A 26,714-nucleotide genomic window follows, 5' to 3' on the forward strand; every position below is an offset into this window, starting at 1 on the left:
GCTGCTTCAGCTTTGAGCCTTGTCTTTTCAGCTCCTGCTTACAGCCCATGATGGACCACTGACAACGAGGAGGAAACCGTTCAACACCGCCGGGTAGAAAGATAAGGATGGGACAGCAGTCATAGCTACAAAGGGCCTGTCTTTGTTCCAGGCCACATCATCGACCCCACCCCAAGGCGGCAGCAGATTTCTCCCTACCAGTCTAAAGAGCCTCGCCTGGGGCGACAGAAGAAGATAGTAGCTGGATTCCGGCGGGACTTGACAGTGTCTCTGACAGAGCCCCAAGTGTACCTTTTCCCCTTCCCCTTTATCTTCTCCCTCCCTTCCCCCACCTGCCTAGGTCTTCTTTCTCCCTCTCCCGCTACCAGGCAGAGATGATATAAAACAGAGGCTCATTGGCTATTTGGATTTTGCTTCTGCTTCTTTTAGGTTCATTATCAAGCTCCTATTTTATATAACCCTAGAAACAAACATCACCACCACCAAAGTTTATAATCCCTTTAAAAAGGGTATTAAGGGCAAAGGGAGAGAGGGCAGGCATAACATGTTAACCGGCGATTGGAGAAAGCCTAGTGTGTTGACCACATGAACCAAGGTAAAGCACCATTTTAGAATTACTGATTTTTAATATTGATAAAGTAATTCTATTTTTGTTTTATTTTTTCCACTTAACTAATTTCCCTCTAATCATTATTCATTTGCAAATGAAACTGAAATGTGACCAACTTTTTATTTAATTGCTAGGCATTTAAAATTTTTCGTTTTAGAAATGTGCATTACCTTGGTCTATTTTGATTTTAGGTTTTGTTAAGACAGAGTGTAGTCATGGTCATACACCTCAATGGTAGCTTATGAGCTGGGTTGGGGTCAGGAGGTGATGTGGAAGGGGTTCATAACTGCACAAATGTCTCCTCATCAGGCCATGACAGATGACTGAGGGAGTTAGTCACCATTCTTGAATTGCACATTCATTTATCCCCTACACTAAATTGTTTACATAAACAGTCCTTTAGAACAGTGCAATACACTCACTGAGTGGACCTAATACGTTTCGCATACTAACTCTCTGCTTTCTTGCTTCCTCGCTTTCCCCTGCTTCTTTGTCAGCGCTTTCCTGAACGAGGCCCTAAACTTCAGTGTGCTTGGTGTTTTAAGCTCAAGCCACTTTGGGGGTTTCTGTATCCTCTGTGACTTCCAGCAACAAGTCACCCTCCCTAGCTCTGCCATATTGTAGGGGGAGCTTGGCGATGTTTCCTGACCGTGGTGATGGTCAGTGGGCCATCAAGCCAAATGTAGGACGTTCCAAATTGCAGGGCTATGAAATGAGGTGTGACAGGCCAGAGTTGGAAACTCAAAAAATGAAAATCACCTACAACAAAGACAAAGAAAAGAGACTTGATTAACTGTGAGCAGCTTTCAAAAATTCTTTTTAATGAATGAAAACAAAGGGTTTGGTGCATTTTTTTTTTGCCTCTGTTAAAAAAAAAATCACTTAAAGTGACAAGATCTATTTGTTATAGTGAAGGGAGCAGGCATGTGTTCCAGAGGTTACTGGTGCCCAGGATACTAGCTTGAGGGACATCTATTGTGATTCTTTCCATTCCACCATGAATTAGGTTGGGGGACAAAATAGAGTTCTGTCATTCCCTTAGATATGAAGGTTTGGGAATAAAGGGGTTATCTGGAATCTACTATAATGGTATTTGTGAATGGAGATCCAAGGCCCACGACAAAGGGTTGCAGATTAATGGGACTGTTCAGAACTTCTTAAGAAAATAATCAAGTCCAAGTGGCATATTTAGTGTTCTTCCTGACTTTGCAGGTGCTGATATGAGCCTTCACATCTCACCCTTTCACTTATCCAAGTCCTTTCAAGTAGTTTTGTTGGTACCGGGCAGCTCATAATAAGAAGCTAAATAGTCCATGCAGTCCTTCCCCTGCCCATTCCCATGGCTGTGGTAATGTGTCTGGTGCTCTTCTTTACGCCCTAACCCCCATAAATAACATGTATGTATGAAAATGGAGGGTTAGTTATTCACGTTTTTATAGTCCCTGTAAATGGTGTTATGTAGTTGTGATCCTGGCAACCAGACCCCTGCTCGTATTTGCATGTGGTGATTAAGGCAAGAGAAGACTTCTTCCATTAAAAAGATCTTTGGAATCACACTGTCATCTGTTTTCTTTGGGATATCACAAGAATTACAACTAGCTACATTTCATATGAAGTCTCTCCTATGCCTACAGGAGGCGACCCACAGACAGCTATTTCAGTATTCCTGTGAGGCAGGGCTGGCTGGATTAAATAAAGGGAAGGCTTCCTAGGGGAGGGGGCATTTGGAGGGTGGGAGGGAGTGAGGAGGGACAAGTGAATGGCAAGAAGACCCTCACTTTTTCTTACCTCTTACTGATCTCTGACTGTAGCCTCAAGACCAACCAAAATGAGAGGTAGTGAGTAGATTCCCAAACTGGTTATCTGGGAGAACAATTTTCAGTTCTCAGGTCCATAGAGCTAGTTTGGCCTCATCTTGGACAAGCTACCACCCTGTCACCTCTGCATCTCCTTCGTAAAAGGAGATAAATGACCACCTGTTGTTAGGACGGCAGGCTGAGATGTTGGGAATTTAAGGTACTGAATGAAATGGAGTCGCCTGATATTCCTCGGTGTGGCATCAAGTTGAAGAAACCTTGTGCAGTCTGGCCATGGCCAAAGCAGAAATAGGAGGATAGCAACTAAAGATTTCCATGGCAGCTCAGCATACAAGAACCCCCCAGAAGGGGTTATCAAAAACCAAAAAATAATAATAATAATAATAATAATAAAACCCAAAACAAAACAAAAAAACAAATAAAAAAAATAAACAAACATCCAAACCCTAAACTCTTTATGTCTTCTATTAAAAGAGAATTTATAAATGTTAGCATTTGATGTTTATGTTTTTGCTTTACCACTGGGTAAGGTGATCTCAGTGCTGCAAGGAACATCACTTCCAGGATGAGACAAAGGCTCCCTCACTTCTGCTTTGATGACAACCTGGTAGGCGTTTGAGAGTCAGTGCCAAAATAGAATTCTAGGCTTCTCTGGAGTCTAGAGGCCTTCATCTTAGAGATTTAAAGCAATGAGCATTCCTTTGTCTCTAGTTCTAGAAACACTGTCAATAGGCACCTTTTTTTTTTTTTAAGGTATTCCTGGTTAGTCATTTCCAGTCTGGACTCAGGATACCACAATAACTGCATTCTTAGACCATCTGTCGTAGACATTTGAATTGATCTTCTGGTGACTTTGCGGAAATGTTGGAATAGTGATTGAATACATTGAAGCATATCCTTATATGCAAGTGTTCATATATAGGTGAATATGTTTGTATCTATCTTTCCCTATTAGGGGATAGATTTCTGACCAACTGACATTCTCTGTATCTGAGAGAATTCCTCATTAGTAGTAAGAGTGTATATACTTTGGAGCACCATCATGGGAGCAGGCATTACAATACAGAATGCCTATTTCAGAGGCGGTATGACCCCAGTGCATTCATGCTAAAGCAATGTTATTAGAGTTTTAAGATCCTCTGTTCCAGGTTCCAGTTTACTTTGAGTGGTAGAGGTGGGAATAGGGATAAGAGGGTCTCTATTACATAAAGATTATACCTAGGAACAAAGTATTTAATGTTCCATGAGCTGGTTCCTAGAAGATGAAATGATTCAAGTTCCCCCCAAAATATTTATTTATACAAAGGTTTTGAGAGTAATATTTGTGTGTGTGTGTGTGTGTGTTTGTGTTTAAAAACCTCAGCCCAGGTGAGTCAAGGGCCAAGTCAATCAATGCATAAGAGACACATGAGATTTCCCCCAAATACCACATGTGCCACAGTACCTACTTCCAGGATCAACCAATGAACACAAGGTCTTTGGGAGCTAGGATGGGGAGCCCATGGCACCCCATGGCTGCGTGGATCTGAGGTCTATATGACCATTCTAACCTGGAAGGTGTCTAACAAAAACTCCAAGGAGGGGTGGATTGAGGAAGAGAGTGAGAGGAACTGCCCAAAAGGCAAACAGAGAGGATTAGTTCTTAATTATGATGCATCAGCCAGCCCTCTGCTCCTGAGCTCAAACATACCCACAGGGCTCAGCTGTTTACTCTGGGATTCTCTTAGATGGGTAATATCCCTCTATTGGCCCAAGGATGCAAAGTGATGTATGTAGAAGGGACAGTTTGCAAAAGTAGCAACTCTGTCCCTGATCCCAGGCAGTAAGAGTACAGTTCTGGGAATTTTCCCTTCTTGGTGATCTATATGAAAGAAAAGGCTTGGCTTGTGTGGCTTCAAGAAAATGAAATAGAGATTCCCAAGGACAGATAGGCAGCAGCAACGAGCCAACCTAAATTCAGATCAAAAATGTCATTCCCTCTCAGACATTTTCTACACTTTCTCCCCCTTTCCCCACATTATCCCTCAATTGTAACATAGCAAATCTCCTTGACTTGCCAAATTCCTCTCTCTCCCTACCATTCACAAAGAGCATCACAGAAAAAATCCAAGTATTTTGGAGACACTGACTGGTTTTCCCCCTAGCCAAACCCACACTTTTTTTTTCACCACAGTCATTGTCAGAGCTAGCAAGAAAGAGAAAATGTTCCAAAAGGGAGCCTCTGTCTCAGCAATTGGTCCAGGGCTGACGGTTGTGGTCTCCCGATCTCTAGGTGAAGTCTGTTCTTCTTGTGTTTCCCTAGGAGCAGTTCCGCAGTAACAGTTGTGTTGGGTTTCATTTTTTTTTTCTCTCTCTCTCCTTCTCTCTTGGTCGCAGGTAGAGCTGGCAGCATTTCAGCTGCACTTACAGGACTTTACCACCATGTTGGATAGCTGCTCCACTTTGGGGGTCCTCCCAACATAGTACAGGATGGTCAGAGGCTCCAGGTCTTGGGGCACACAACAAGGTGAAGCGGATGCTTCAGGGTTTAGCGTATTATACAGCCCCAGCACCTATGAAGAGATGTTTTCACATGCGTGAGGAAGCCAAGTCCTGATCAAGCGTACAGCACTAGGCTATGCCCAGATGATTTTTGTACTGTGAACTCTCTCTCTCTCTCTCTCTCAGAACAAGTGATAGAGCAGCCATATCTGCTGCTTAAAGGGTTTTTACTCATTTTTCTTTTAAATATATATCTGCATGAATGAGCAACCAATGCTCATCCACAACAGAAAAAGCTATCAGCATTAGGTCTGTTTAAGAGCTATCAGTTGAGTTCACCAGAACTATCTGAGGACCATCCTCTCAAGACTTTACATTGTCTAACTAAGGTAAATTTCATTTTTAAAAGAACAGTTCTTCAGTGGTTTTGCAAGCTCTTGCACAGACCTCAGTTTCCTCTTCTGTAAAATGAGGGAGTTGAACTAGATGAACTAAAGTTTCTTGGCTCTAAGACATTCCATTAAATCAGGAGTTCTTAACCTGGGGTCCACCCATTTCAGGGGATCCTGAACTGAGATGGGAAAAAAATTACATCTTTATTTTACTATCATTGAATCCCTTCATACATATTGTATACATTTAAAAACGTTACTCTGAGAAGGGGTGCATAGGCTTCACCAGAACTGCCAAAGGGATCCATGATGCAAAGAAGGTTAACAACCCCTGACCATTTGTGGGTCTAATGTGCAATGGAGAGCCACTCTCCATGAATTTCTGCACATTTTTCTCCTCTCCCTTATGTGGAAAAGAAATTCATAGGCAAACTTCAAGGCAGCTTTCTCCCCTCAGTCTCTCTGGCCATAATTTCATCTCTAGGTTTCAAATTACTTTCCCTTAGAACTGTTCTGATTGCTGATCTTTAAGGAGAGTCACTTGCAAGGCAATAGAATCCTAATTTTTTTTGCTGATTTGAGAGGGCTTTCACCTAGAAGTGCTTTGCCTACTATATTCAGGAGTCTCGGATGCATCACTAAAGTTTGCTACCTGTGTGACCCCGAGCAAGTTATGTGGCATCTCTGGTCCTCGTGAATGAAACAACTGAACTATATGGCCTCTGAGGTTGCTTCCAGTTCTAAAGCTATGATGCTATGATCCTATCATCTGGGGTAAAAATGTGAAAGTTATTTAATCCTCACACCATGAAAGTTATAGACAAAGCAGAAATAAAAACAGTCTGCCATTCCTGATTGGAACCATGGAGGGAATTTGAGGAGGTCAAATGTGATTAGGAAGAGTCTAACCAGAAGGTCAATACCAGAGACCCAGGCACAGATCATCAAAACCAAAGAAATGTACTTGAAATGTGGTTAAACCTTCAGAACCCATAGAATAAGAAACATTTCCTGTACCGTGCTATGAGTTGTGTCTGCACTTCGGAGGTATGGGCAAGGACCTGAGCAGAAGTTGGCATAGTAGCCCTTAGGTTCGTGGACCCACTTCCAGCCCAAATCTTGTCGGAAGTCAATGTAGAGAGGACGCACACAACAGTTCTCCTCCAAATTTCTGAAACAAAACGTGTACATATAAAAATTCAGAAAGAGGCTCCAAATAAAAGAAATTTCACTAAAGAGAAATGAGCTTGAAAGTACCAAGCTAACAGCCATTAGAAAAATTTCTGCTGATTAAGACTCAAACACGTTCCTGTAATGGTCCTTTGCAGAGAGGTAGAAAGTCTGTGGTGTTGAATTTGACATATATTTTCAGATTTAAAAAAAAAAGAATCAAATGTGTTAAATGAGCAATTGAGAAGATCCCTCCTTAAGTAGTCAACTAGAGCCCCAAAGATCCAGTTAGTAGATATGTTCAGTTCAGTCATTTTTCCATTTTATCTGACCCCATTTGGGGTATTCTTGTCAAAGATACTGGAGTGGTTTGCCATTTCCTTCTCCAGATGAAGAAACTGAGGCAAAAAAGGGTAAATGACTTGCCATGGGTTACACAGCTAGTAAGTATCTGAGGCAGGATTTGAACTCAAGAAGATGAGTCTACCTGACTCCAGGCCCAGCACTCTATCCACTGCACCACCTAGCTGCTCAGTGGGTAGATACAGAATGTCCTAAAAAGAAAATGAGTCTGTAAAAGTGGCCCTGCCCAGTCTGCACAACATATCTACAGGTAAAAGATTATACAAACAAAAAAATTTCATGCCAGATCAAGTTCTAGACATTATGAACAGATGGTCTCTCTGAGGATGGCCCTATTGATAGTCTTCAAATGACACTTCTATAAATTGACACAGCCCTGCCTAGTTTATGTCATATGGTAAACGGATGTTTAGGCTGAACCCTTAGTCCACCTAATCAAATGCTAATGCCCAACGTTTCTTCTAATGAGTACCTTAAAGAGAGAGAACATGGCAGAGTGCTGAGCTTAGAGTCAGGAAGACATGCTAGCTGGGTAATCATAGGAAAGTTACTTAAAAGCCAGTGCCCGAGGGGCAGCTAGGTGGTGCAGTGGACAGAGCACCGGCCCTGAAGTCAGGAGGACCTGAGTTCAAATCTGGCCTCAGACCAAACATTTGACACTTACTAGCTGTGTGACCCTGGGCAAATCACTTAACCCCAACTGCCTAAGCAAAAAAAAAAAAAAAAATCCAGTACCCCAGATAGCCCTCAAAGGCCATATGTTCCAGACAAGTTGCCTATCTGCATTGGTAAAGGGAGTTTCCACACTGGGAGTTCCTTCATACCTAAAGGATCTCAAACACCAGAACATGTGATCTGGTCAATAGTATGTCCCTGAGCTACACTGCCTAAGAAAGAATTATAAAATTTCCCACCTTAAAATAAAAGCAACATTTAATAGTGCTCACATTTACTTAGCAATAGGTGATAGCTCTTTTTGGCTCATAACCTCTTACAAATAAGGCAGCCCCATATCTGTCTTATTTTTTTTCTGGGACTCTCCTCTCCCTAGAACCCTTCATAGGGATCTAAGAACTTATTTAAAAACAACTTGTCATCACATTTTTCTCCAAATACTTACATGACATGAAAATTCTGGGAAGAAAACCAATCCATGCTAAGCATAACTACCCTCTCTTGTTTCTTCCCTCATTTCTTCCCTCTGTTTCTCTGTCTCTCTGGTTTTCTGACTGGACCTGTGATTTAACTGGTCTAGGGGACTCTGTGGTAACTCCCTTTTCTAAAACAGATCAGCTATTCTTCTGTAACTCAGAGTCATAGAGAGTTGTCTATGGTACATGCCCAGGGTTGAAACCGAGCCTTTCTGACTCTGAGGCTAGCTGTCTGTCCACTATTCTCGGATATTGCTCTTCCTTTTCCTTACTGACCCCTTCAAAGGAATCTGCCTTCACACAACTTAATGTTTTTGACAAGGGGAACTTCCCAGGTGAATTGAGGATTACCTGAAGCAGTAGTTGGTATCAAGAGCCCGTTTCTTCCTTTGGCCTCCCTGGCCTGGACTGTCAAGGCGATGTGGAGGAATCATCATCAAAATCAAATGAGGATTGTGGTGATCTTTTTGTTTCTTCAGTCGCCCAAGATCTCCACGCCCATAATCTTCCTCACTGTCAACACCTAAATGGAAAGAATTGTATAATGTTCATCATTTAAGAGAGATGAACTTGAAAGAAGCAAAAGGTAGAGACATTTGGTGACTTTTTAGCAATAAGACTCCTTTTTCTTTTATTCTGGCTCAAACTATGCGTTGAAAAGGTGGTAGTGATTTATTCTGGAAAAGTGGGCTTAAACCCTCCATCCATTTCATTCAAGTAGCAAAATAGTGATGATTTATAGATGGCACAAGAGTAGAGATTCTACTGCTATGCATATGCCCAAGAATTTTTAAGAGAATAAGAAAGATACCATCTACAATCAAAATATTTAGAGTAGCACTTTCTGTAGAAGTAAAGACCTCAAAACAAAGTGGATGCCCATTGGTTACGGAATGTCAAAACAAATTGTGTTATATGAATGTAATGAAATTACCTTCTGCCCAATAAGTAAGGATAAATATGAAGAATACAGAGAAGCATGGTGGAACTCACATGAACTAATTAAAAGTGAAGTAAGCAGAATCAGGAAAACAATGTGCACAACAACTACAACCATATAAAAAGAAACAACAGCAAATTAAAACAAAGTTAGGTAATTATAATGACCAAGAATGGCCTCAGAAAAGGGATCAACTAATCAATTAACAAGCATTTACTCAGCACCTATGCTGTACCAGGCACAGATTCAAACTATCCCTACTCTCAAGGAACTTATATTCTAATGATTTGAGAATGAACCTCTTTCCCTTCTCTGTGGAATGACTATGGGTATAGAACACTGAATATAATGTTGGACTTGGTTAATAGTTAGTTTCCTGGAATGGTTCTTCTTTTTTTCTTCTTTGTTAGAAAGGAAAGATTTCTCTGAAAGGGGAAAGGAAGGGATATATTGGGAAATGTAGGTAATATATAAAAAAAAGATTAGTAATAAAAATTTAAAAAGGAAACACTTCTTATATATAAACAGTATTAAACATAGCTGCTAAAGACATAAAATCCTCTGCCAACATAAGGATGTATACTCCTCGAGATTTGTGTGTGTGAATGCCCATGGAACAGATAGAGAGTGCTAAGATGTTGGCTTCTAAACTCAGTCCCACTTGTGAATACTCATGGATCTGTTGTTCATTGAGTCTAGCATCTTGAATGATAATTCTAAAATGATTTCCCTCATAATTAAGGAGTCAGAAGAGATCTCAGAGCACATATAGTCCAACCCTACAATCCTCCAACAAGCTCTTGTCCTAGCTTCCACGTGAACACCTTCCATGAAGAAGAGTCTACTGTCTCACAGGCATCCCGTTCTATTTTTAGACAGCTCTAATTATGAGAAAGTTCTTACATGAGAGGCAACAACACTAGATAAAGAGCTGCCCTCAAAGTCAGGTTGTCCTGGGTTCAAGTTTCTCCACTGACACATATTCATAACTCTGGACAAGTCACTTAAAGCAATGCTCCAGGCATCTCTATACAGAGGAAGTTGGTTGAGGAAGTTGTTTAAGGAAGTTTTCCTCACTCAGGAGTTCCCTATACTAATGAAATCACAGGTCTAGTCTCTACTTATGGCACCCAAATCTGTCTCTCTTCTACTTTCACTCATTGCAGTAGTTATATTTCCTAGAACCAACAAGAGTAAGTCAAATTTCTTAATCACCTAAGAGCCCTTCAAATATTGAAGACAGCTACTGTATCACCCTGCTATCTTCTTGTTCCTGACTATACTTGGCATTGTTCCATATATCCATAGAGTACTCTAAGATGTCACAACTAAAGAGAACCTGGGTCCAAAAGGGTACATGATTTACACACAAAGGGCACTACCATAAGCAAATTAGGAAAACATGGAATGGTTTACCTATTAGATCTATAGATAGGCAAAGAATTTAGGATCAAACAAGGTATAGACAGCATTTCAAAATGTAAAATAGATAATTTCAATTATGTAAAATTCAGACTTTTTGCACAAACAAAACCAATGCAACAGAAATCAGAAGGAAGGCAGAAAATGGGGGAAATTTTTGCAACAAGTATCTCTGATAAAGGTTTCATTTCTCAAATATATAGAGAACTGAGTCAAATTTATAAATGAGTCAAATGATAAATGGTCAAAGGACATGTACAGGCAGTTTTCAGACAAAGAAATCAAAGCTATCTATAGTCATATGAAAAATGCTCTAAATCACTATTGATTAGAGAAATTCAAATTAAAATAACTGTCAGTTACCACCTCACACCTATCAGATGGGCTAACATAACAAAAAGGGAAAATGATAAATATTGGAGAGGATGTGGTAAAACTGGGACACTAATGCATTGTTGGTAGAGTTGTGAACTGAACCAACCATTCTGGAGAATAATTTGGAATTATGCCCAAAGGGCAATCAAACTGTGCATACCCTTTGATCCAGCAATACCATTGCTAGATTTGTATCCCAAAAAGATCAAAAAAGAGAGGAAAGGACCTCTTTGTACAAAAATATTTTTAGCAGCCCTTTTTGTGGTGGCTAAGAATTGAAAATCAAGGGGATGTCCATCAATTGAGGAATGGCTGAACAATCTGTATGTATATGTATGTATGTATATGATTGTGATGGAATATTATTGTGCTATAAGAAATGATGAGCAGGATGGTTTCAGAAAAACCTGGGAAGACTTACATTAACTGATGCAAGTGAAGTGAGCAGAACCAGGAGAATGTTGTACACAGTAATAGCAATATTGTATGATGATCTGTAAATGACTTAGCTATTCTCAGCAGTACAATGATCCAAGACAATCCCAAAGGACTCATGATGAAACATGAAGTCTGAAAACAGACTGAAACGTACTATTTTCACTTTCTTTTTGTTGTTGTTGTTCAAGTCTTCTTATACACAATGAAAAATATGGAAATGTTTTGCACGATTGCACATGTATAATCTATATTGGATTGCTTATTCAGGAAGGGGGGAGGGAAGGAAGTGTGGGAGGAATGGAATTTGGAACTCAAAACTTATAAAAAACACAAATGTTAAAAATTATTTTAATATGTAATTGGGGAAAAATAAAATATTATGTTAAAAAAGAAAACTTGGACATTGATAATGACAATTTATACTTGTGTTGTGCTTTATAGTTTATAAAGTGTGAATACAGATATCCTCTCATTTGATGGAAGGGTCCAGAGTAAGAAAACTAATAGGATAAGCAAGATTGAAAAATAATAATCGTGAAAAAAACAGAAAAGAATTGGGACTTTTTCATTAGAAAAAGGGAAGGCTGAAACACAATTTAATAATGTTGCCAAACTGATGAAGACATTTTTTAATAGAGAATAGCTATCAGATGTTCTTCTATACTGAGGGAGAAGAGAAAACTCATGTATGGGGCTACAAGTGGGAATTAGACCTTAGGAAGGGTGATTAGACTGTAAGGATTATGAGAGATGGTAGTAATAGAAAAACTGAAGAGGGCAGAAAGGAATAAGCATTTATTAAGTGCTTACTATGAACGAGGTGCTATACAAATATAATCTCATTTGATCTTCACAGTAACCTTGGGAGGTAGGTGCTTTTGTTATTCCCATTTTACAATTAAGGAATCTGAGGCAGACAGAGATTAAGTGACTTGCCCAGGGTCACATAGCTAGTAAGTGTCTGAGGCCAGATTTGAACTCAGATCTTCTAGACTTCAGGCCCAGTGCTCTACCCACTGTACCACCTAGCTGCCTAGAATATAGATCAAGTAGTAAAATCACCTTTCATAAATGTTTTCAGAATAAGATCAATATCCACTGGTTTGAAGTGATTGAAGCACAGCCTTGCCCAAGGGTGGGGAACCTCTGGTCTCAAGGCCACATGTAGCCCTCTAGGGTCTTTAAGTGTGGTCCTTTGACTGAATCCAAACTTCAAAGGGCCACACTTGAGGACCTAGAGGGCCACATGTGGCCTTGAGATCAGAGGTTCCCCACCCTTAGCCTTGCCCATAGGAAAGAAGCAATGAATTATATGAGCCTTCTACATCTCCCTGCAAGAGTTCGGTGAGTCTAAGATTATATGATTAAGTTGTCAGATGCTTGGCATTCTAGAAGAAGAGGTTCTGAAACAGAACCCATAGGGGTTAAGAACATTGCCCAGGACAGGAAGCCGAGAGATTCCTGTATCATCTCCTAGCCAAACCACTGTGTCAACACAGCTTTGGACAGCTTGCCTGACCTCAGGCATGCCTTGATCACCAAAGCTGAGAGAATGAATGAAAAAATAGCAACTTGAGCTGAAAACCAGTAAGCACATCGGAGCAAAGTTTCCTAGAAACATATTTAGATACAGAAATGACTTTTACATGTTTTGCATTTAAATAAAAGTACAACGTAAAAATATAGAGCCTAGAAGCATTATACACATATGTTTCGTTTAGTCGTTTTCAGTCATGTCTGATTCTTTGTGACCCCATTTGCAGTTTTCATGGCAAAGATACTGGAGCAGTTTGCCATTTCCTTCTCCAGCTCATTTTACCGATGAGGAAACTGAGGCCAACAGGGTTAAGTGACTTGCCCAGGGTCAAACAGCTAATAAGTGTCTGAGGCCAGATTTGAACTCAGGAAGAGTCTTCCCGATTCTAGGCCGGGCATTCTATCCTCTGTGCCACCTAACTGTCCCAATTAGGCATGAACCATATGGGAACTTGATATATATTTGTTGAATGAATGAATCAATTCATATGCCCGCCTACTAGAGTGTATTCTTTCTGATGAAGAGTAATCACTTGTTGAGCATAATAGATAGCTAATATTGTAGATTGTTTGTCATGTAGAAGAGATGAATTTAAGAGAAGCAAAAGGTAGAAATTGTTGGTTGAGCATAATAGATATAATGGAAGACTTGGAGTCAGAAGAACCTGGGATTGAAATCTGCCTCAGACATTTACTAGCTGAGTGACCCAGGGCAAGTCACTCAACCCCTTAGAGCCTTAGTTTTCTTGTTGGTTAAAAAACAACAACCCTAAACCAAAAAAACAAAAACAAAATCAAAAACCAAAAAACAAATAATAGCATCTACCTCACAAGGTTGATATGAGAATCAAGTGAGGCAATACTTATCAAGTGATTTGAGGGGCAGCTAGGTGACGCAGTGGATAGAGCACAGGCCCTGGAGTCAGGAGGACCTGAGTTCAAATCCGGCCTCAGACCAAACACTTGACACTTACTAGACTAATGTTCAGTCCCATATATTTGGGAGATAGTATACATACTCAAACAGTTATGTGTCTGGGCCCTTGATTCCTGTTCTTGGAATCTTGCCCAGATTCTTCCCCATCTAATTCCATTTGTTTCCCCAGGCTACTTTGTATGGATATGTACTGTTACCTTTGAATTTGATCTCCATCACCTCATGAATGTTCTCCAAGATGTCTCCGTTAGGTTGGAAGGTATGACATGGACAATGAATGCTGATTTCTAGCCCCAGGTTGGACTCTGTGGAGGAAAGACATGGTCTGTAAGAAACAGGTTTTGCTTCCTGGGGAAGTATACAGCTAGCTCAGATGTAGACCCAGACTCCTTTCAAGATTAGAGAGTAAGAGTGGGACCCTGTAAAATATAATGAAAAGTGGAAAAAGCCCCAAAGCTAATTATTGTGGGCATTCTACCCTTGGAGGGAAAAGAAATTCCAGTAATTCATTCATTCATTCATTCATTCAATAGGCATTAAATAGATACCTGCTATATACAATGTATTGTGCTAGATGGAGGTGTCAGGAGGTGGGAGAAAGATCCAAGAATAAATGAGACCCAGTTCCTGCTCTCAAGGTTATACATTATCAATAATTCTAGTGATAAAAATTGTCCTCCTAGGAATCATGAAGAAATTCAGAATGAATCCTCCTTTCCTTTTTTCTAGGACACATGAGCATCATCAATGAAGAAATCTATTAGAGGGCAATTTCATTTCTTATTATGAAAAGATCAACATCATATTAGTCTTTTATAGAACAGCCCCCTGCTCTAAAGAAGTTTCTATTCTATTTCAAAGGCTTTCTCCCCAGTTGTTTCAGACATTCATTTTCTAAATACATTTCTGGCTATTGGAAACAAACATGCTTTTATGAATGGTCAGCTACAGTAGCAGCTGCTAGGTGCCGATTAGTACAAATAATAAATCACCAGAAGTGGTCATATGTATTCTAATTCACACTATTCGAAGTTATGGTTTTGTGAAATATCTACATTGGTTCCAGCCCAATAGAAATGCCATGCAAATTCAAATAATGTGATCCCTTCACAGGATTGCTTGGAACTGGAGCCATATGCAAAAGCTTACTGAGCTTAGCTCTACCAAATCAGTTACTTCTCCACTGTAGCCTTCCTCCAGGCCACAGTGAAGCATCATGATAGAGTTTTAATGCAAGCGACACATTATTATCTACAACATTATAAAGGAATATATGTGTTCTTCAGTGCTTGAAGGGGAAGAATTGGAACTATTTGGATAAAGAGAGTGATATTACAAGAAAACTCTATCTTCTAATTAAGAAAAACTCATAGAGGAGTTTGAGATGAAGGGCAGAGTATATAACTGCCTGCTTGGGGTAGGGTAGGGTATTTAGTATAACCTTTCACTGGGTTCCCAATCTCATCAATGTGGATATTCCCTTGGTTGGCATAGATCATAACCCATGCGTACCATCGTATCCTGTGCTATTCTTATCTAGGTCCTTCTATAACTCTCCAATAGTCAATCTATTCAACTTGCCAGAGGCCTTACAGTAGAGGAGGGACTCAACCTTTTTGTGTTCCATGGACTCTGCTAGAAATCTGGTGAAGCCTATGAACCCCTTCTCAGAATAAAGTTCTTAAAAGCATAGAATAAAATACATAGGATTACAAAGGAAACCCATTACACACAAATACAATTATCAATTTTTTTTAGAGTTCATAGACCCTAGGTTAAAACTCCTGCTATAGGTATTTCAATATTTCATGGTCATCAGTGCATTATCCCTTCATCTCAATAATACATGACAGGCTTACTACCTCTTTAAATCTTACATATTCTTTATGCTATCTTTTTTATACTAATTCTAGTCTACAAGGTATCTATGGCAGTATGTGGTCACCTATTTATACCCACCATGTGTATCTACATTGCCTTTTGGTTAATGTATGAGTTTGATTCTTCAGAAAGTATAGCCTTCTATGATTCACATTCATATAGCAAGGGAATACTAATATTAAAAGGGATTTTGCTTTGTTTGTTTTTGGCACCAAGGAGTGACTTGGGATCATTAACAGTCCTACGCAATTTCCCAAAAGGGATAAAGCCTTCTATCCTCCTACTCAATTTTGGGTCCAGTCCATTGTCCATCTGTAATACTATCCAAGATATAGCAGACTATTAGACTAATTCAATTCCATCCAATGGTAAATCATAAGCTAGGCAATTTGCATTCTTCATATGCTTGTCCTATCAGTCTATTAGTCATAATGTATGGCATAAAAGTCAAGGTGAGTCAACAAGGTGAAGCATAGACCTTGGACAAGTCACTTAACCTCTCTGACCCTCAGTTTCCTCACCTGTGAAATGGATAATACTTGTATCTACTTAACAAAGTTATTGTGAGATTCAAATTAGATAATGCATCTAAAGCACTTTGTTAACTCAAATGCAATTTATATATATATATATACATATATATATATATGTATATATATTTTAGCTATTATCATAGTCCCCAGCAGGATGGGAGATCTGGCAATGGCAATGCTCCAACAGGAAAACTCTAAGAAGAACAGAAGATTGCAGTTCATCTCTGACCAGGGAAGCCTCAGTGGGGATAGAAGACTACAGCAGTGTCCCTTCCAGGGAAGCCAACCATAGACCTCTAACAGGGGACATTGATGCCTACTGGTATGCCCAGCCATGTCAGAGAAGGTAAAAGCCAGTCGAAGGAACTCAGAAAATTGAGTTCATGTCTAAACAGAGCCTCACTACACCATCTAAGAGTGTGGGAAGAGACAGAGCATGATCCTGGCACAAAGTTCCAGATCAGAACCTAAGGTTGGGAGATAATAACAATAACAGAAGAAAACACTGAACACTACAAAGAAGTATTATGAATTAAGAGATCCTCAAAAGGAAAGCTCAGAAGAAAATAGCTCTACAATAAGTACTAGCAAAGCCTCATTAAAAAAGAATAGTTTGGCCACAAGAGTATCTGGAAGAAATGATGTAAGAGTTTTTTTTTTTTTTTAATAAAACAAGAGCTCTGTAGGAAAAAAAAAACTGGAAGAATAAATAGCTTAGGTCAGATAGTAGAAAACCTTCCTCGATATCAGACTTCTTGATAATGAAAATAGATCAAATATAACTCAATGATTTGATGATATGACAAAAAAATTAGAAAAAAGAAAAATGTGTTATATACTTAAAAGGAAAAACAAGCTGTATTTAATAGAGATTTGTGGCTTCATGTACAATTCTTTTTCCTTTTCTATTTTGTATATGAAAATACTACTTTTATTTGGTATTTCTTAAGTTTAGAATTTAAAAAATAGAAACTATAGGACAGCTCCTATCCAGTTCCTATTTATTATCTATTCCTAGTATCTAGCACAGTGCCTGCCACACAATAGATACATAATAAATACTTGTTGAGTTTGGGGGAAAGGATAAAATCAAAAGATTGAACAAATAGAAGAAAATATAAAGTAACTATCAAAAACAATGTCCTAGAAAACATGTCAAGTACTGTAATAATCATCAGATTCTTTCAAACCTTTGACCAAACAGAAATCCTGAATATATTTCAAGAAACCATAAGTAAAAACATCCCATATTTACTAGAACTAGAGGGCAAAATGACAACAAAAACAACCCACTGGTCATCTGAAAGAAATCCCAAAATGAACATTCCCAGGGGTGTTATAGCCAAAATTCAGAGGTTTCAGGGTAAAGAAAAAAAGTAGCACAAGTAGCCAGAAAGAAAGAATTCAAAGGGCAAGAAACCACAGTCAGGATCATATAAGACTTGGTAGAAACTACTATAAAGGAGAGAAAATCTTGGAATATAATATTCCAAAAGGCAAAAAATAAAAGCTTACAACCAAGAATAATTCATTCTTCAAAACTGAATTATCTGAACCTTTAATAGAATAGAGGACTTTCAAACATTCTTTTTTTTTTTTTGAGGCAATTGGGTTTAAGTGACTTGCCCAGGGTCACACTGCTAGTAAGTGTCTAAGGTCAGATTTGAATTCAGGCCCTCTTGACTCCAGGACCAGTGATCTATTTATTGTGCCACCTAGCTGCCCCTCAAATATTCTTGATGAAAAGATCAGGACTTGATAGAAACTTTGAAATGTAAATAAAAGGGTCAAGAAAAACCTAGGAAGATAAATAATTTAGGCAGTTGGGAGGAGCTAGATGAACAGGAGGAGAAGAGACAAGTGACTCCTTCATAGTCTTCAAGGGTCATAGAGGGAATTAAATAAAGTGAACCAAGGTCTTGAAGGTAGTTATGTTCCGTATTGATGGTCTTAAGAGAGGACAGAGTAGGGAGGGGGAAAGGAATATACTAAGGAAGAAAAAAGACAAAGCAGAGTTGACACACACAGTTTAATGTAGTAATACATAAAATTCAAGAGGGAAATAGAAGACAGGTAAAGAAAAGGAGAGGTATTTAAGAGGAAGGGTAAAGTCACAGAGGGAATAATCATAAACAAAATAAATTACTTCAGATGGTGGAATATTAAAGAGGGATTAAGAATCAAGGTACAATAATTAAGTGCTTATTATGTGCCAGGCACAGTGAAAAAGTCAACAATTAAACTGAAAGCGAAGCCAAAGGGAAAACAGTATTTCAAGCACTGTTTCAGGAAGACTGTTGCCATGTTGGACTTCACTTCCTATACCTTGGCAATCTTCTGCACACACTTACCAGGAGTGTATCATCTTCCCTCTTCAGTTCTAGAATCATGATCAAATCAACACTGCCATTATTCTGGAAGAGGTGTGTCAATCTACTCCCTGTGGCTCTAATCACCATCCCTGTGTAACTGGGGTCTGACCCATGTGTAGAACACCTGGGAAATGGTTTAAGCACAGATCACCTAGGATGAAAGTCTTTCCATGTGGAGAGGTTAAGGAACCAACTTCCAAGACAGTATCAAAGGCTTGGAATGGAAGTGTCTTGGACAGATCATGGAGCAGGCATGGACGTTCTATACCAGTTCCAGTCTTAACCGTGTGATTAGGAGAAGCTTTTTTCAATTGGGTGTGTAGGCAGATCTAGGGCCATAATCAAAAAGGCTTTTCCTAATCATACAGTTAGCAAACTCTTTTTTTCCAATTAAGACAGATGGAGACAAGAGTAGTTTATCAAGCCGCTTTGTATAACAGTGATCTCTCCTCCAGTACTGGAAGTATTCAAGGACAGGATGGATAACCACGCCATAAATGCTGTATTTGAGATTCCTGCGTTGGGTGACAAGTTGGACTAGATGACATCTAAAGGTCTCTTCCAGCTTGAAGACTTTATGATTCTATGAGTTAGGTGGTCAAAGAGGGCAGCTAGATGACACAGTGGATAAAGCTCCAACCTTGGAGGCAGGAGGACATGAGTTCAAATCTGGCCTCAGACACTTGGTACTTACTAGCTGTATGACCCTGGGCAAGTCACTTAACCCTGGTTGCCTCACCAAAAAAGAAAAAAAAAGAGTTAGATGGTCAAAACTGAGATAAATGAGTAGAGTTGAATGGTGAGGATCAGGTGAAAATACATATGGAAAATTGTCTGGCCAGGTCCAGTAGACCTTGGTCCAGCCAATAGGTCTTGAAAAGAGAGTAGGCAGGAAGTCACAGGGAAAGTTCCAAAAAAACCATGAAGGACAAAAAGGAGGAAAACGTAAATAATGGTGGAGACACACAGGGTCAATGTCCCCACATTCACTGAGAGCCAGAATGATTCTAACTTTGCAGCATTTCATTTAACATGATACTGGAAAAGCTAACAATTCAGCTTTCCAGATGTGTGTGATTTAAAAATAATCAACAAGATTTAAGTGCCTACTACCTGGCAGGCTAATCAGCTTAGATTACAATGAGGGAGACAAGTAAATATTTAAATGTATTCAATATAAATATAAAATGAATAAATAACAACTATATATGAAGTACTTAAATGCAAGTAGTCTGCATGGGAGGGCACGAGCAGTTGGGGGAATCAAAAAAGGTTTCATGTAGAAAATGGTGCTTGGGCTATGGGAAAACAGGTAAATTTATACTCTGTTGGCAGAGCTATGAGCTCATCCAGCCATTCTGAAAAGCAATTTGGAACTATGCCCAAAAGGTTATTAAACCTTGCTTATCCTTTGATCTAGAGATACCACTACTGCCCCTAAACCCCAAAGAGATCACAGAAAGTAGAAAGGGATCTATTTGTACAAAAATATTTATAGCAGCTTTTTGTTTGTGTGTGTGTATGGTGACAAAAAAAATGGAGACTGAGGGAGTGCCCATCAATTGATGAATGACTGAGCAAGTTACGGCATATGAATGTGATATAATACTATTATGCTGTAAGAGATGATGAAGGGGACAGTTTCAGAAAAACATAGGAAGACTTGTATGAACTGATGCAGAATGAAGTGAATGGAAGCAGAACAATTTGTACAACAAAGACAATATTTTAAAGACAAACAACTTTGAAAGACTTGGGAATTCTGACTCATACAATGACAAATACAGTTCCAAAGAACTCATGACAAAACACACTATCTAAAAAAAAATAAAAAAATAAAACATACTATCTACCTCCAGATAGAGAAGTGATGAACTCAGAGTGCAAATTAAAGCATTTTTTTTTAACATGGCCAATTCAAGACTTTGTTTTGCTTAACTTCTTGTTGTTCAGTCATATCTAGCTCTTTGTGACCCCATTTGGGGTTTTCTTAACAAAGATACTGGAGTGGTTTGCCATTTCTTTCTCCAGCTCTTTTTATAAATGAGGAAACTGAGGAAACAGAGTGAAGTGACTTGCCCAGGGTCATACAGCTAGTAAATGTCTGAGGCCAGTTTTGGACTCAGGAAGAGGAGACTTCCTGACTCCCAGCCCAGCACTCTATCCACCTCTTTGCTTGACTATGTATGTTTGTAACAGAGGTTTTGTTTTTCTTTCTTTCTCAGGGCAGGGGTGGGAGAAGAGGTGGGAAGGAGAGGAGGCAGATTTTCTTTGCTTGAAAAAAATAAAATTTCATTAAAAAATATAAAATGGTACTTGAGCTGTGTCTTAAGGGAAAAGAAGGACGCTGAGGTAGAGGTAAAGAATGAATGCATTCCATGTGTGAGGGATGGTCGCTGCAAAGGCACAGAGATGAGGGATGGGATGTCCCATGTGAGAAGTACAGCAAAGTCAAAAACTTTGTCCCACTGGCTGTAAGAAAGTCTAGTCCCAGCTGTGGCAGCTAGGTGGCACCATAGTGCACAGAGCACTGGGCTGGGAATCAGGAAGACATCTTCCTGCATTCAAATCTAGCCTCAGACACTTACTAGCTGAGTGACCCTGGGCAAGTCACTTGCCCTATTTGCTGCAGTTTCCTTATCTGTCAAATAAGCTGGAGAAGGAAATGGCAAACTACTCCAGTATCTTTGCCAAGAAAACCCCAAATGATTCCGGAAGAGTTGTACTGAAATGACTCTACAACGACAAAAGTCCCGGCTGTCCTACTAACTAGTTAAAACTATGTGACCTCAGAAAAATCACTCAAACTCTCTGCCCCCATTTTTTTCTCTCTAAACAAATGGTGACATTACCCCCTGCCCTACCTACCTCATAAAGCTGTTTTTGATAGTCAAATTAACATATGAAAGTGCCACAAAAATATAAAATGCCCTATCAATGTAAGACATTTTTGTTTACCTCCCACACTGAGGGAAACATTTGTCTTTGGGGCAACAAGGAACTCTGGTAACAGAACTATTATGATTAGTTAATGATGGACTCACATTTATTAGGAAAAGCTAATAAACATGGGTTACATAATTACTCATGCCTGGGGTGTGAATAGAATGGTCTCCGTTGTTAGTAGGCTCCCTGTGTAAGTAGATATTCACTATTTATGGAAATATACAAATGACCTTTGTTTCCTCACACTGAGGAACTCCCTGAGTGATTTCTCTCTTGACCACTTCCACTAAGGCAGATTGCAACTTGTCTATTGCTTAAGTAGATCAAGATAGAAATACTGGTTGCTGCTCTCAGAACACTGCAATCATGAAAATAAATCGACAAAAAGAAATCCAGATGAGCCTAATTAACCTCGGACAGTTAGTCTAAGAGGAATTTAATATCAGAGGCCTCTTCTCTCTGTTCCATTTTTATTAGGTTTTTATGAAACTCTGCCGGAATGGGAAGCCCCAGGGCATGTTCTGCAGGGAATTGTTTGTATTCTCTTAGGGAAGCAGGAGAGAATGATAGGGTGCCTGGGAGAAGAGGGAGAATTGATAGGATTGTGCCCTCCAGACACTTAGAGCTTGTGGAAGGACCTTACCCCACTACCCCTCAGCCTTACTTACCATTTTGTACTCCTTTAAAAAACAGAAACAGTAACCAAGTAATAGATGAGACACTGTCGGTGTCAGGAAGACTTTGGGTCCAAATACTGCATCAGTTATTGTTCAGTCATTTTTTCAGTCATTTCGATTCTTTGTGACCCTGTCTGGGGTTTTCTTGGCAGAGATACTGGAGTGGTTTGCCATTTCCTTCTTCAGCTCATTTTACAGATGGGGAAACTGAGGCAAACAGGGTTAAGACACTTGCCCATGGTCACATACCTAGTAAGTATCTGAGGCTGGATTTGAACTCAGGACGATGAGTTTTCCTGACTCCACTATACCATCTAGCTGCTCTAAATCCTGCTTCAGTCACTTATTAACCGGGTGACCCTAGGCAAATCACTTACCCTCTGTATGCCTCAGTTTTCTCATCTATAAAATTAGGAGATTGGACTCAATGGCCTCTTTTTTCCCCCCAGCTCTAACTCCATGGTCCTGTGATTGACTTAGTAATAGACAAGTTGCGATCTGCACTGGTGAAGGCAGTCAAGGGAGCGACCATTCGGGATATTCCCTAGCTGAGGAAATCAAGGCCCTTTGCACGTTTTCAACAATAGGGGTCACACAGGTAGCCTCGGAATGAAGTCCATACCAACCACACCCTGGGCATAAGTCACTGTGGATGGGGCAGGGGCGAATGCGAGTAGCAGCCGTCGGAAGTAACCATCCCTGCCAGTCAGAGAGAGGGGAGGGCTCACCTCTGTGGAGAAGCCATTCCCGAACTGTGTCAGTGACATCGAAGGACAGCCACTCCGCCGTGCCTCGAGTGGGCAGGTTTTTGCCACTGATGTAGCGCTGTTTGGCGATGTGCTCATCAGGCCGCAGGATCTGTGGGGCAGAGAGAGGACTGAGCTCTCAACCGACCAATCAGTATTTATTAAGTACCTACCACGTTCCAGGCATGGGGCTAAGCCCTAGGGATATGGAAAGAGGCAGAAAACAGACCCTTTCCTTAAGGAGCTCGCAATCTCATGGAGGAAACAAGGAACAAGCAGACATGTACAAACAAGCTATATACAGCATAAATAGGAAATGATTAACAGAGCTGGGAGACAGGACACCAATCTGATGAGATATTATTTGTAAAGTACTTACTTGGCACTGCCCCTGGCTGATAGTAGGCACTGAATAAATGCTTTTTCCCATTTCTTCCCTAACCCCCATCAATCAACATTTATTAAGCACCTACTGTGTGCCAAGCCCTGTACTTTGTATTTGTACAAATAAAAGAATACCACAGTCACTACCCTTAAAGAGCTCAAATTCTATGGGGAGATAAGAAATGTGTATATGTGTGTGTATATATGCGTATACATACACACATGTGTGCATGCACACACATGTACATAAACATGTGTGACCACGGGCACATACACACATGTGCGCACATGTTTGTGCGTGTGTGCATTTATATACATGTGGGTAAGCATGGGTATATGCCCACGTGTATGCTCAAATACATACACACATGTATGTATGTGAACACACACTTATATGCATATGTGTAAACAGGTGTGCATCTGTACGCATATACATATACACATAACTATATATGCATACACATATGTGTGTACTTACACATTTATATACAGGTATGTAAATATATGTATATATCCATGTGTATATCTGCACACATATGCATGTGCATATGTATATATTTTGCACAAATGTGTAAAATGTATATGGCCATGGATAGATGCACATACGTATGTATATACACCCACACTTATATATATATGTGTAAGCACCTGTGTGCATCTCTGTGTATGCATGCACATGTATGTTCATGCACATGTGTGTATGTATGCACATTAAAATACATGTATGTGAATGCATGTATGTGTCCATGCATGTGTGTGGGGGTGGGTAGGTACACATACAAGCAGCTAGTGGTGCAGTGGATGGAGTGCTGGGTATGGCGTCAGGAAGACCTGAGTTCAAATCTAGCCTCAGACACTTACTAGCTGTGTGACCCTGGGCAAGTCACTAAATCAACTTGGCCTCAGTTTCCTCATCTGTAAAATGAACTGAAGAAGGAAATGGCAAGCCATTCCAGTATCTTTGCCAAGAAAACCCAAAATGGGGTCATGAAAAGTGGACATGACTAAAAAACAACAACAACATTCACTTCTATCTATATTAAATGTATGCAGAATAAATATGAAGAGAATAAATATAAAGTAGGTACATGGGTGGTAGTTTGAGAGGGAGAACACTCATGTTTGGGGAATGATCAAGAAAGGCTTCATGAACATAGAAGGTGACGTTTATGCTCTGTCTTGAATAATAATAATAGCTGGCACATAAAGCACTTTAAGATTTTCAAAGCATTTTACAAATATTTCAATGATCCTCACAACAACCCAGAGAAGTAGATGTTATTATTATCCCCATTTTACAGGTGAAGAAACTGAGGCAGATAGAAGCTAAGCAACTTGCCCATGGTCACATAGCTAGTAAACATCTGAGACAGGATTTGAACTCAGGTCTTCCTGACTCCAGACCTAACACTCTTACCACTGCATCACCTAGCTGTCTCTTTTTGAAGGAAGAGAGGCATTTTATGAGGAAGGCATACTTTCTAGGCATGGAGGTACAGCCAACTGAGCACAGGGGGAGAATTGTATGTCCCCAAACTCCAACAGGAATTCATGAGACTTCAAGCAGGATAGGAATTAGCTCAGGAAAATTAAAAAAAAAAAAAAGATGGTTCTTGAGCTGTCAAAGGAAAAGAAAGATTCTGAGGTCGAGGTAAGGAGGAAGTACGTGCCATGCTAGGGGATGGCCAAGGCAAAGGCAGAGGTGGGAGAAGGAATGGTGTACGTGAGAAGGGTAGCAAAGTGAGTGAAAGACCTCTCCACTGGGACAAAGAAGTTCTAGTCTCAGTTCTCTTGCTAAGTAGCTGTGTGACCTCCAAAAAATCACAACCTTTCTGGCCCCCCATTTTTTTCTTCAAACATATGGGAACGATACCACTTGTCCTATGTGCCTTATGAGATTGTTTTTGATAGTCGGAAGGGACCACAAAGGCCATCTGGTCTAATCCCTTCATTTTTACAGATGGGAAACTGAGGCCTGATAAAGTTAAATAACCAGGCCAAATTTCAAAGAAGGAGTAAGTGCCAGAGATGGTATTAGAATTGAGATCTTCTGAGTCTTTCTGTTGTAGCACCCCCTTGCCATTTGTGGAAATTAGGGACTTGTGATTTCTCTCACATATCAAGGCCCATCCTGACCTTTCGGAGGCTGCTAGGAATCAGGGAGTAAAAGCATGCGGTAGCTCTCTTCCGAATGGGAGGATGGGGTCTGCCACTTAGGGGGGAGTGTCTAATGGGTCAGGGAAGGAGCTTTGCCACCACTGACGGGAGGAGATGGAAGGGCTGGGAGCTCACCTGAAAGAGCTCGATTCTCTGCTCCGTGCGTTTGGCGTTGGGGTTGGGCACCCTCAAGACTCGGAATTCAGCTCGGAATAAATTGGTTCCATTCTTCTCCACCGAGGACACGTTGAAGCGGAAAACCTTGGAGGTAATCCCTTTGGGACACACGCTCAGCTCATCTAGGAGGGAAAAGCGAAGGAAGAAAGAAGGGAGGTTAGGAAACCATCACATCATCTGCATATGCCACTGATCCAAAGCCCCTGCCCCTGCACTCTTCTGCCCAAGGCCACCAAAAGGCTTGAGGACTCTGACCTAAAGAAGAAGACATCAAAAGATTATGGAAGGGGGCAACTAGATGGTGCAGTGGATAGAGCACCTGCCCTGGAGTCCGGACGACTTGAGTTCAGATTCTACCTCAGACGCATAACACTCACTAGGTGTGTGACTCTGGGCAAGTCACATAACCCCAACCGCCTCACCAAAAAGAAAAAAAAAGATTGCGGAAGGCATTGAGATCAAACATTTGGGGAATGTTGTATCAACAGCAGACTTGGGACGTGTATGGCCACATGAGACTCACCAGGAAATAAAAAAAAATTCCTTGAGTCTCTGGGTCCTTCCCCTACTCCCCCCCCCTCAATTCTGCACCATCTTTTCATTATCTTCATTACTGTTAACATCTTCAACCTGATTCTTTTGCCTTTAGGAGATCCAGGGTCTACAGAGGTATGGCTTATCCCCCTTAATATTTCGAAGGAGGGGGAAGGAGAGCTGTTTGGAGCATTCCAGGGCACCAAAATTCAGTTTTGCTTCCCAGTGGTGATTGTACCAGCTGTGTGGCCCTGGGCAAATCATTTAATTTCTCTATAACTCACTTTTCTCTTTTGTACAATTAGGGGGTTGGATAGCATTTTTCCTGGCTCTACATTTATGAGCCCATGGTCCAGGTACCAGACTTCTCCTTCCTGAGTTTCCCAGAGGTGCAGCCATGCCCAGGCCACCAACCCAAGGGGCCTCAAGCCCCCCCTAACCATGGCAATCCTCTCATTCCCAGTCTCCATGGGGATCAGGATTGGACTAGAGACCAGTACCTCCTATCCTGGCATAAGCACGTTGCCAGACTGTCCTTCTGATGACCAGTGCCAACCCCCATTTACCCCAAGTACAAATATCTAGGTGAGTTGTTTCACTTTTCTGAGCCTTAGTTTCCTCATCTGTCAAATGGTGGGATTGGATTCCGTGTGTTCTAATATCCTTTCAGCTCTA

At 40.3% G+C, this 26,714-nt stretch overlaps 1 protein-coding gene across 1 annotated transcript; it reads right to left on the reverse strand.

Moving 5' to 3' along the window:
- Positions 1–2,894: 2,894 nt before the first annotated feature.
- On the reverse strand, positions 2,895–25,627 carry LOC114033024 (transforming growth factor beta-3 proprotein; the record flags this gene model as incomplete). Its single annotated transcript, XM_027848474.1, has 6 exons — positions 2,895–4,979; positions 6,318–6,471; positions 8,336–8,507; positions 13,830–13,937; positions 22,770–22,899; positions 25,464–25,627. Coding segments are annotated over 6 exons (887 nt in total), but the record flags the coding sequence as incomplete, so codon positions are not given.
- Between the last annotated feature and the right edge of the window lie 1,087 nt (positions 25,628–26,714).

This window comes from Vombatus ursinus, unplaced genomic scaffold, assembly GCF_900497805.2.
Source record: "Vombatus ursinus unplaced genomic scaffold, bare-nosed wombat genome assembly UNPS02006510.1, whole genome shotgun sequence".
NCBI lineage: Eukaryota > Metazoa > Chordata > Mammalia > Diprotodontia > Vombatidae > Vombatus > Vombatus ursinus.